Raw genomic sequence first — 12658 nt, forward strand, 5'->3', positions numbered from 1 at the left:
ACATATAAAATATAGTTTGTTTCAATACTTCTAGTGCTGTCAAAGTTAACGCAATTAACGCAGCTGTGTTTACTTCCTGTGTTGCCAATTTAGCGACTCTCTCTCCCTCTCGCAGACTTTTTCTAAAAAGCGAGAGAGTAATCCGCCGCCAACAGCTCAGAGTTGCTCTCTCTCCTCTTGTCGTGGAGGCAGTCAGGGGCGGGCGGGGCTGGCCTGGGGGCAGCGGGCAGCGGCCAATCGGGCATCTCGCTCGCCGCAGCAGTGCTGCCACCACACCGAACCATCCTGGCTAAAGATGGATGAGGATGGTTTTGAATTTAACTGGCACTTATAGACCTGGGTTTTTTGTTATTTGTTTTAGTACATAATAAATACGCCTTTCAAGCTGACAGTCAATTTTGAGGCCTTGAGGGTTTTATTGGAAATCTGTGGTTCACAGGAGAGAATCAAAAGTTAAAAAGATGCAATTAAACAATAGTTTCATTTTAATTTAAATATCCTTATTTTATGTTGATTCTACATTAATTTCATGATTTTAAATTTAAATATCCATTATTACAAGCAACGTGGCGACGTGCTGTTTTCAGGTGGTTGAACAAGTTAGTTGTGTTGCTTTGCGGGCAGACACATGTCTCTTGGACTCTTTGCATATTATTTTTTCTTGCTTCACATCACCGATGACGAGTCGTTTTGGGGGACCAGCTCTTCGTCCTTTTGCTGCTCGTCCTTCCCAACTGGTCTCTGTTGTTTACTCCTCCGCTCTAAAGTGCTGCTGCAGGGTGACCACTCATGACATGACAGGCCAGCTCCCCCAAAAGTGAAGCCTTGCACACAAGTTTTATTAGTCTATAAGATGCCTGAAAGCGGTGACAACATGCTCATTACTTTCTCAGAACCCAAGATGATAGCTCCAAAATACGTTCAGCCGCAAAATATTATGTATGTAATGTAAAATTAGCCAAAGTCGTAAAAGGGAAAGTTGTAAATCCAAACATTTGTGAAGCTAAGTGCTTTCTTCAGCACTAATGCTCGTCCTCGTGTGTGACGTTCACTGCTGCAGTAAGCAGTGAGGCCTGAGCGATTGACCTTGTGAAAACCAGTGCAAGGTAAACAATAATGTTCTTTGACTCTATTCTAGTAATCAAATCACATTTTAAGTGCTTACTCTCTGTGTTGGTTAATACAGTGATAGAATGGCAGCTGTGCAGTGAATGGACCCATTCTTACTTTCAGCACGTCCGAGTCGAATGCTGCTCTCGTCCTTCAGCCGACCAGGATAAAAGGAGAGTTGCAGGAGAGTGTGGGAGAATGAATACAAACTGAGTCAGTCGCAGGGCTATGAATTGTACTGATAGTTCAAAACATGATGCTATTTCTGCCAGCCACTGTTATTCACTCAACCCTAATATAATCAGACACTCCAACACAACGATTATGCAGGGGGCGAGATTGACCTCTCCTCAACTCCCAGCAGCCTCTGCTACAGTTTCACAATCATCTGTGAGATTTGGACAGAAACATCAGGAAATGGAAGTCTAACTCAGTGTTTTTCAATTAAAAGTTTGTTGAATTTTAATGCATTAAAGATTAAAATGCTTCCCTTTGTTGAATTCATTTTAATTAACAAAGCTTCTTCTATGACAAACGAGTAATTAGCACCTCTGCGCGGCCGTGTTTGATGCTAGCAGGTGGCTATTATTCCTCTCACCAGCCCCTGTTGACAGTATCCGAAAGGGCCTCTTGTTCATTATTACAGCCTGCTGTAAACATTTCATTACAGGGATCCTCAACCTATATTTTAGCCCGCCCCGCTCCACGCTCTGCAGTCAGAACAGGATCGTCAGCCAGAGGAGAGAAACCGAAGGAAACAGAGGAAATGGAGCCGGAGAGAGGGGAGGCGAGGGTGACAGGAAGACTCTGAGGAGCTCATGCGAAGAAAGTCAAAATGGGATGATAGATGGCGTTGAATAGGAGAAAACGAAAGCTTAAGCATGCTGGCTTTAAGAGACGACAAAGCAACACCTACATGTGCCTTGTAATCCAGCTGAAGGTGTCTGTGTGTTGCCTGTGTGAGGTTCGCGGGCGGCCTCGCTGCATCGCACTCGTTCGGCTAAGCATGGCTGCGCCGCGCGCTGCAACTTCTTTTCTTAGAGCTGCAGAGAAATCGCCTCGCTTATCGATCCGCTCGCATGTAAACAGAGCATCTCCGGTCTGCGGCTCGAGGTATGTATGCACAGGAGATTTCCGACAGGTGGCATATACTACTCCTCTGCTATTTTTGTACGCGGCCTCTGTGGTGTGAAAAAAGGCTTTTCATGGCGTCTAGTGCTAAAAGCGAAGGAGAGTACGCCTCTTGAAGTGGAAAAAAGCGACCACTGGTCAATCTAGCTCGCCTTTGTCCTACATTTTCTCATCCTAAATGTGGAAAATGTAGATTCCACTAAGAATAAAGCAGTTTCTTCCTTGTTAGGACTAAGAGCCATTATTAGCATAGCATGAGTCTATAAAAACAAGCTCTAGCAGTCAATTTGTTCCTGTGATTGTGATGCCATGACATCCAGTGACCGCATGACCGCTAATCTAATTCTCGCAGTCATTAGAGCATAAGCTTGAGGTCGTTTCGGCGTACTGTACCTCAGGTTATGTCGGCCTGACTGGTGCAGAAACCATTGGAGAAGCTTCACTCGCCCCTGCGTTCCCCCGCTCTGGGTACTCTCTGCACGCCTGGCTGCTCTCTCAGTCTGTCTCCACATACGACTGGGCTTCTGCAAGGGGTCAAATGTCACCCACTTGGGATTCTGCGTCTCCTTTTGTCATTGCTGAGCCTGAAGATTGGTGTGTGTGTGTGTCTGAGAGCAGGAAAGAGAGGGAGAGAAATAGGGCAAGAGAGGGAATATGAGAGTACGCTGGAGAGAGCTGAGATTTTCTGGAGTAGTTTGAGGGGTTCGGGGTGGGTTAGGGACAAATCTGCCCCTCTTGGTGCTATAAAAATAGCCGTTACAGCGTGGGGAAATCACAGCTTGCCTCTTGGACACACCACATCTGTACGAGGTTTGGCAAGAAATGGGCGCCGGGGGAATTGCGCGGGGGGTATCTTTATGGGCAACCAGCTGAGACCACATGCAAGGAACATGCTAATTGGTATTCAGGCCAGGGCTGTGACAGCTTTTTGCTTTGCCACAGCGCCAGGCGCAAGCTAGTGTCTGCAAAGAAGGAGATGAACCTGTCCACTGCCAGAAAAACCCAGTAAATCCACAGTTCAGTTAGCTCTGGGCTGTGAAACTGGTGACTTCTACATTCCTGCTTCCCGCCCTTTTTGTGTCTCTTTAAGGTCGTTAGCTTGGCCTCAAGCTCAAGTTGGGAAGCCTAGCATAATTTTGAAGTTTGGTAATCTGACAAATCATTGCACTGCTTTTTGACTGACCAGCAACTGAAAAGACAATGGATAACTCCTGATAAAACATCTGCCTGGTCATCAGGTTATATTTAATTTTTGTCGCCATGGCTGCGGTTGTTGTGCTACATATTGAACATGTTCAATATTTACGATTTGAAATCTGTGCGGCCCCAACGACCTTCGGAGCAGATCGGGGAAGTAAAATCACTCTCAACATACCTCACACCACAGGAACATGTGGAGAGTTAATCTTTAGAAGCACCCAAAATCGGCCCGATTATCTGTGTGTACCCCGCTTAAGCTAATGGATTCAACCTATTCATGCAGTTTCTAGCTAACACTGCTATTAGCTAACTTTTAAATGATGTGCAAACCTGGATCACAGCAGTACCACATTAAAACACGATTTTAGCTTCCCACCCTGAGCATGACGTTAGAGGAAAATGGCCACCATGTGAAAATTGTCTGTAACCCATTGGTATGTACATGGCTTGTGTAGCTTGTTTCCCCTATGCCACTATTGATTCACAATAAGGTACTTACTCACATTATTTCTGACATTATTTCTACGCCTTTTCGAGTATTAATCTTTCCAAGTCAAAAACAGAATTACTGACAGTTGTGGACCCAACTTCACAAACATATTCTCTTTGCATTGATATAAAATGGTAAAGTACCCATGTAGATAACGAGAGCCTGGAAACTGCAAATGTTTTTCAGCTTAAAGCTGAACTATACTGTTTTTATTTGAACAACTGATCAAAGAACAGCAGTGAAATATGAAAGGAGTTGCTGGAAGTTGCAACCCAACAGAACATTATCACTCGACAGCGCGTTTTTAGCATCTTTCATCTCATCGCTTTGCTTCCGTGGCCTAAAAACTCTCTGCTCTTTTCAACCCTGTTCCCAGCAGCAGCAGGAGGTTGTTTGCAGATAAAACGCTCTGAAGAAGTGACTGTACGCTACCAACACTAAGGGACAGGAAGACAGCGTTAGCGACTAGCTATGGAGACGGTGGAACACTTAGCTGCTACAGAGGCAGACAGCGGTTGTTGGGAACCAAAATAGAGCTAAAAGGAGATTAATGTCTGGACATTGATTCATCAAGTAGCCAGAATTGCAGCTCTAAATGATTATTAATGTTGTTAAGATGTGTAAATTAGCATGTTGTGGCTAACTTGTGTGCGAGAACAGCTTTAGTTTACAGCGTGTTCTTCTGCCCCAAGTGGTCATTCAAAGGCTTAAAATGCATCACTGTTAAATATCTCCATTGCAATGTACATTCAAACAGCAGGATATTGTATATAGACTTGCAGTTACACAATGCTTTTCTAACCTGTCACAATCAATTAAAGCGCTCTGAAGATCTCGCTCTCACTACAGTCTGACATGTTGTCATATTAGTGACATGCGAGTGTGACAAAGAGAGACAAACATATCATCACTGTGGTCACCTCCGCTGCTCTCACACTCCCTCTTGACTTCTCCTCCCTCTGCATCTCCGTTAACACAATTGTCTGTTAAGAGACTAATCAGCTCGCGGGCTTTTCTGCAGTCACACCTGGAAGTCACGTATTTTTCCCTCTTTATGTGCAGCCTTGCTCCCGTCACAGTCTTCTACATAACAGCCTACATTAAAAGCCCACTGTTTGGCAACACGCAGCTGTTGAGATGCAACAACTCCGCATTGTTAATTCGTCTGACCTTTTGTTTTGTCTAGCTGCGGAGTGGGAGGCGACCAATCTGAAGAAGGTAGAAGACGCCTATGAGACAGCCAACACAGAAATAAGGTAAGAGAAGACTAACAGAAATAAAGGCAAGAGGTTAGCTTCGATTGTCACATGTTTGCATTTCCTGTGGACCATACATTTGCTTCTCACATTGCTACTCTCTTGCAGACAGGGCGGTATGTAATCAGGCCTTAAAATAGACTCCAACCTTCTGTGCTCAGAAGCTGCACAGTAATGAATTTGCACTGTGTGATACCTAGGGCTAATTTTAATGAAGAAAAACAAACGCTATTGGTTGCCTACTGTGCTCTGGCGGGTAGACCAATTCCGACTTCCTTTGAGCACAAGAGCGTCTGCCTGGGAATGAATTATCCTACCTTCTATGTGGCAGTATTTAAAGACAGGCATGGCACAAATTAGGGCAGAAACACTCTTAATTATTTCTGTCTTAATGGAAAAAATCACCCAATTTCACAACAAAGTACTTTATTTTGTCATCTATCGTGTATGACATCTCAGATGTTTCCTCAGTGCTCAGAGCCAGCTGATAAGTAGCTGCTGCGGCCCTCAGGCCTGCAAACTGTTCATTACAGTAGGGAGGAAGGAGAGCTGACCACGGAGATGGCAGTTACCAAAAGGTCAAGATTTATTCCCTCTAAACAAACTCCTGCGTGAGGAGAAAGGAGGAGAAAGGAGCTGGCATGACTTCAGATGCTCTACCTTGCTTCAGTAGCTCCTGGTCAAATTACTCACTATCATTTATGTGTGTAAGAGCAAACCCCCTACTCTCTTCAGGCCATATTCTTTCGTTTTGTAGTCTGTAAATTGTATTCCTTTATTGGCTATAAAGGGTAATTCCCACAGAAATTGCCTCTGCATGACTGTTATGACCCCTGCCCTGCTGAGATTCACATGCACACACAGTTACGCAACCTGCATTGCATCCCTGACCCTGAATCACCCTCCCCACGCAACCCCACCTTATCAACCCCAAGCAAAACAATCACCCTCCCTAAACATTTGTTAACCCCATTAGCTATTCTGCCTCATGAATATGGAAATCAGGGCCCGTGCACTGTTAGAGATAGGGCTCAGTTCACTTACTTGCGATTAGTGAAGAACAACAGCCCTCACCAGCTCCAATAATTGGAGACGCTGCATAGAAATGGGCTTTAAAGGGCCACCTCATCAAGTCACTGTGGAGGAAGTCAGTCACTTAAAGCATCAAGGAAAATAAAGCTACATTGTCAGCACAGCGAGGAGTCATTTAGAAGTTATTAAAGCAGCTTGTTGGGGACTTAAAGTAGTTGACCTACATCTAGAACTTGGAAAAACACTTGTTTCTCTCTCATGAAGTACAACAAATGTTGCAAATTTGTTCTAAAACTATGACATAACTTAAGTTTTGGTATATTTTAAAACATTTTCTTATATATCAGTTTATTTGCTTAAAACTTTAGAACTATTATAAGTATTAGGGCTGTGTTTTTGCAAGAATCTGCCGACACGATACATAACACGATCCTAGGGTTACGATTCAATATATTGTAAGAATGTAACGATACACTCAACTCACGACACGATACGTATCATGATACTGGGTTACGGCTCAATATATTGTAGGAATGTAACGAAACAAGTAACTTGCGATATATATCGTGATACTGGGGTTACGATTTAATATGTTATAGGAATGTAACGATACACTTAACTCACGATACGATATATATCGTGATACTGGGGTTACGATTCAATATAGAAATGTAGCAATACACTTAACTCACGATACGATACGTTCCACGATACTGGGTTAGGACTCAATATATTGTAGGAATGTAACAATACACTCAACTCACGATACGATACGTATCATGCTACTGGGGTTAAGATCCAGTATATTGTCGTATTGTTTCATTATTGTAGGACTACAGTCGCGATACGATACATATCATGATACCGGGGATGGATTCAATAAATTGCAATTTTTCTATCTCATGAACATAATAGCATTTGTTTTTATTAAGTCCAAGCAAATGAATTACCATTTACCTATATTGGTAAAAGGTGTATGGATATTTCCTGACACCTCAAGTTATTTTTTGTCTGATTTTGAGTGCCAAGCGTTTGGATGTTACAAATCTTGGTGAAACATCATTGGTGTCACATATAAGAAAGAAAACAATTTCATAATTTTAAAAAAACATTTGTCCTGATGACTGAATATGTTTCGTTTTGGTTTCAGTGATCTCCAGAAGATGCTGGCCATAGACTACGGACCAGACTGGGAGTTTCTGTTCTTAAACAGCCAGTGTTACAAGCTGAAAGTTTATGAGTAAGTACTGACACATTTTCATTACTTTCTTGAAGTATATCTTTGATTTAATTTTGGATGATTGTAAAATACGAGTCCTTGAATGTGTTTTGCATGCAAAAACAAAGTTTACAGAAGAACTCATTGATAGTCCTCTCAGGAATTGTTAAAGCTTTTAATAGTTATGTCTGCTCTCAATAATGGAAAAGCAATTACCTGTGTCATGCCTCTGCACTACAGGAAGCCATAAAACCCGCTGGATAGAAAAGTAAAACATTTTCAAAGAACAATTACGAGATCAGTATGTTAACTAGAGGCTGGAACCCACCGTATTTTAAGGAACCTCCTGAAACAAACTCTATCCATATTAAATCTGGACCATCTCAGTTAAGATCCACCATTTAAAGTTGATAATTTCTGAGCTCTAAGTCACCCTGGAGAAAGCCAAGCAGCTAAATCAACTAAATTTAATCAACAGAATGAGCTTCTTTTACTCTCTCCCGCCGCATCCCTATGGCCCCTGCTGGGGTAGAATCTGTTCTCTTCAGGATTGCTTGCCAGCTGGAGCTTTAGAAGCCTGTGGGTGGTTGCAGTTTTGAAAGAAAATTATCTGAGATCTGCACTGAGATCTGCACTGCAAATGCATTTTCAGACATCCTTGGAATCAGTGGATTTTTCCCATGCCCTTATACACCAGTGTAATTTGTTTACATAGTTTGCCATTTCGGAGGCACGATCTGAAAGGAAATCTGCAGTTTTTATACTCAAGACAGAAAAATCGATGTCAGTATTATTACTGTAGCCAGTATGAGAGATAAATATTGCACAAGATGCTTTAATGTTATGATGTAGGGATGCAGAACTCGAAGATATTGATCGTGCTTTACTTTTGGAAATGGAAAACTCATCGAGATCAGCCTCACACGTTGTGGAGACACATGGAGGAGGGTTATGCAAATGTAGGCCGTGTAATCACAACAAAAATGCATGAATGCCACATCTACAGGGCTGCTTTCAGCACGACAGAATTATTTATACAGAAATGGTGCTGCGTTGAGCACCCTTTTGTGTGTTTTATTACGCAAGTGCATCTCTTTTTTAAATACGGTGGGGTTTGAATGCACGTTGCTAATTGGGCAGAACCTCTCACACACCTGCAACGTATCTGAAAGCCTGTTGCCCTTGGTTGCACACCTGTGCGAAACATTACACAAAGCTTTCAGATATGAAGTTACAAGTAACACCATACGTAAAACCAAAGCCCCTCCCCCAAACAATGAGTTGCCAATCATACTAGGTATAGCAGGCCTGGAATGATTGCTATATCTAGAGGTTGTTGCCTATAATGGGTAATGTTGGAGCTAAATAAGAGCCTTATAATACTTTTAATACTAACTAGGACTAGCTCTACCCTGCTATTCAGCAATTCATATATGATGTCATGTATGAAGCCATCAAGTGTATATTTCAGACCCTTTTTCTGTTTAAAGAGTCAGCTGCTAGCATCAAAAAGTCAGCTTGAGTCAATCAAACTAGCATTAGCTTAATTAGCTAGCTGCCATTCCAGAATGGAAAGCTCGACAGTTGCCGCGACGTGAACTTAGGGCGCTTTCCAGCACAGCATTTAGTCTGTTTTAATCAAACTCTGGTGCGCTTTGGTTGTGTGAAAGCAGTAATTTTGTTCTGGTGCGGACCAAAACAACCGGTCCGAGACAGAACCCTAGGCAGCAGACGTGGGGGAGCGGCGAGAAAAAAGAAATATGGGCTGACCAAACAATTTCACAAGTGCTTGTGGAAACGCACAAGAACACGAAAACTGATCAGTGAAAAACTAAAGGAGAGTGGAACTGATTGAGCCGTGGAACAATGTCAGTTAAAAGCCAAAAAAGCCTCAACAAACAAAACATTAAAGTCGGCAATCGTGTTGAGCGTGATTGAGGAGTCTGCTCTCCCTTTTTGTTTACTTCAGGGAGCTTACCCATGTGGAAATTCTGACCAATCAGAGGGCAGTTTCCCCGTGCCTCAAAACTGTTGGTAAAAGCTGCCGTGTGAACACAAACATTGTAACAATTTTGGTCTTTGATTCGGATCAAACGAACAGGCTTTAGGTGCGAAAGCACCCTTAGGGGAATAATGTGAATATTTTAACCCCATGAGAGACAAGACATACAGGTTGTTAAAGCAAAAAATATAAACCTTTACACATATATTTGTACGTTTGTGTTTCTCACACAGACACACAAACTGTTCTCTGTCTCCAGTCTTTCCCTGGCCTATCGGTATCATACACTCCATGCTACTTCTCATCCTTCAAATCACTGAAGAGCACAATATCCACTAACGTCAACTCAGTTGAAGGTCCTTTCACCTACCAGCACCCTCTCAGCAATGCACCAGTCCCCCCTCTCCCCCCCCCGCTTTATCCTCGCTGTTTGCCTTGAACCGTGATCCTGAGGAGACGTGACATTGATGGACACATAAACCAACGGCTTTCTATAGCACTCCCTCCCATAGCCCGGAGTGGCGAACGAGCAGAGCTGCAGTTCTTCTCCGATAATGGAGCAGAATCGCTTCTCACTTCTCTGCGCAGCTTCTTGATCATCGGTTGAAAACCGTCTTACATCTGCCCTCCCTCGTGTTTAGATCTCTCACTTTTGATTAAACTGCTCCCCCTTTTTTTCTTCCTTGAGTGGAAGCCAATATTGGAGAAAAATGCCTGGAGCCTTAAAAGTTTCTCTGGCTGAGCCGCTGTTGTGTCTGTAATATCACTATCAGTTGTGTGTTACTGCAATTAATGGGATTTATCAGGCGCAGGAGGCAGGAGAAAGGATTCATTTGATGACAGTGACACATGTGGAAGGAAATATAAGAGCTGATGCTTTTAAGGAGATTCGCAGAAGCTGGATTAGGCCTTGTTTACGCTTGTATACTTCAGGGCAAACTAGTCAACGTCCAAAGTGTTTCTTTCTGACGGTATCAGCTGGTGTTTCTGCTTCTGTCTTTGCTCAGAGGATCCTTTTGTTCAGTTATTTCCTCCGCCTCGCCTCACGATGGTGTGAATCACTTCTGCAAACTGGGGCTTGAATCCTTTTTTTCCTCCGTCCGTCCGGGGAAGAAATATAATTACTTTGATTTCAAAGGGGGTGGGGGGGGGAAAGCAGCCTTTTGTTGTTGAACACTTTCAAGTGGAAAGATTACCAGCGAGATTAGAAGCTAAATGCCGTGTTGTGGCGTTCTCAGCGTTGCCTTCTCATCAGTTTTTCTAAAGAGCATAAACAGCTTAGAGAGGGAGCTTGTTCTTGCTGCATTATCATTTAATGGCATTTATTCCTCTACTTCCAACCCTGACTTACCTATTTCCTTTTTAAAAAATCACACATGCATTTCCCCTGATGTTGTCCTAAGGGTGCTGGTGGGCCCTTATCACGAGGAATTAAAAAAAACCGCCAGCTTCTGCCGGTGAATCAGAAATAAGCTCGGCAATTCAGTCGACGCAGCCTGGCACAGCATGAAGGAAGACACCCCATAATGAGTTCTCAGAGGCGGAGTCCCTACCTACAGCGGAGTCTAATATTCCTCCCGTGGATTTGTTGACACTCCTCAAAGCAACTTAAATCGAAGGGCCGTGATTTATGCAAGACTGTCAGGTCAGATTGACTCAGCCTCCGCTCTCGTGTCATTAGAAAGTACAGCACTTCAGTGAGTCATGCCCGCCACTGTGGTTCAGCTTTGACAGGGAGGAGACGCTTCCAACTGTCTGCAGAGCATCACATGGCCTTAGCGGTGCACGGGGTTCTTCTAGGGAAGAAAGACACTCCGTCAGGATGGCCTAGAGGGAGCTCTTTCAAATTGGATATAAACCATAGCAAGGCAGCTGCTGTGTCTGCTAGATGTGTCTGCTGACTGTCGTCAGAACATAGAAATGAAGAGCCCTGTATGTGGTTTACTTTATCACGCCTGTGCCATGATTGCTATTCATAGCACAATATACTGATTCCAGATGTAAATAGGATTTGACAGGACCATTTGGATCTTAAGACTGTAAGTTATTTGCTCTCAAGTAAACTTCCTGTTGGTAATATTATTCTTAAAAGCATTACAAATAAGTAACCCTCTGAAAACAACATCCATTTTTTCATGATGCTGTTTAAATCAACAGCTACAGACTTACAGAGTTACATGAAGCCCTTACAATCAATCACAAATACAAGCTGTCATAGCTGCAGTCTTCTTTCTTTTTGCAGCCGAGAGCTTTGACTTCAGTCTTTCACATCCCCACGTTGTAGGTTTTTGAATGACGTCATTTTTATCGAACATTACGTAATGTGCGATAAAAATGCAGTAAAAAATGGTGGTCAAAATCGATCCCAAATAAAAACTGTCCCATCTGAAGCCTTCATTCTTTTTGTAGCCTAAAGCTAAGGCTTCAATCTTTCACGTCATCTCTTTTGTCGATGACGTTGTTGCATCACGTGCAATAAAAAAACGTGTCTGGGGGGCCAATGCAATCTGGCTGAGGGATATCATTTTATGCATAATCCTGTTTAAATTGATCACAAAAAACGTACTTGCTGATCTCACCATTAGATTGTATTGAGGTTTAGGCATTTGCATTCGAAGATACGACATATGAACGACACCACAAGAAGCGTTTATCTTTCTACATATAGGATAGCTTTAAATCAGTATGTTTTGTTGGCTTACTGAGCAAAATCCAAAGAATAACAAGTCTGATAATATTTTATCATGATACAATTTTAGTTCTTTCATCAATTCTTTTGTTTTCTTTTTAACTGGTGTAACCTTGTAGCTTTGGTTGTACAAAAGGAATGATATCACAGTAAGCAGAAGACAAATGAAGCCACTTTCTGCTGCAGAGTTTAAAGGGTAAAAGTATAATACCTACTAATGTAATTTACTATGCACAGCTTCAACATGAGGGCATTTTAATATTAGGAATTGAAAGCAAACCAGAATTTATAAGCACTTCGTCCCAGCCACCGGCTCTCCAGTGATGATCGATGTGGCTCCGACACTGCTGTTTAATTTAAGCATGAAATGTAGCGTTGCTCTGAACGAGCTGCTCGTGCTGTTAATTCACTTCAAAAGGTCACGTTTGGTCATTAATCAGTAACAGAGGGGCTGAGAGATCGTATTCAGTGTCAAGGAAAATGTGAACATGTTTAAAAGATAGTGCTTGTAGATATTCTATATTTTAAT

At 42.6% G+C, this 12658-nt stretch overlaps 1 protein-coding gene across 1 annotated transcript in view; it reads left to right on the top strand.

Annotated features, from left to right (window-relative positions):
- Positions 1 to 12658, top strand: part of LOC138600834 (glucosidase 2 subunit beta-like) — a 165808-nt gene that overhangs the window by 97802 nt on the left and 55348 nt on the right. The window contains exons 11-12 of the mRNA XM_069672353.1: positions 5118 to 5187; positions 7370 to 7459. Coding sequence (XP_069528454.1) covers positions 5118 to 5187; positions 7370 to 7459 — 160 coding nt within the window. The remainder of the gene's footprint in view (positions 1 to 5117; positions 5188 to 7369; positions 7460 to 12658) is intronic.

The sequence above is a fragment of the Semicossyphus pulcher genome, unplaced genomic scaffold, assembly GCF_022749685.1.
Source record: "Semicossyphus pulcher isolate SPU_LCO1_2020_fin unplaced genomic scaffold, fSemPul1.0.p SCAF_21, whole genome shotgun sequence".
NCBI classification, from domain to species: domain Eukaryota; kingdom Metazoa; phylum Chordata; class Actinopteri; order Labriformes; family Labridae; genus Semicossyphus; species Semicossyphus pulcher.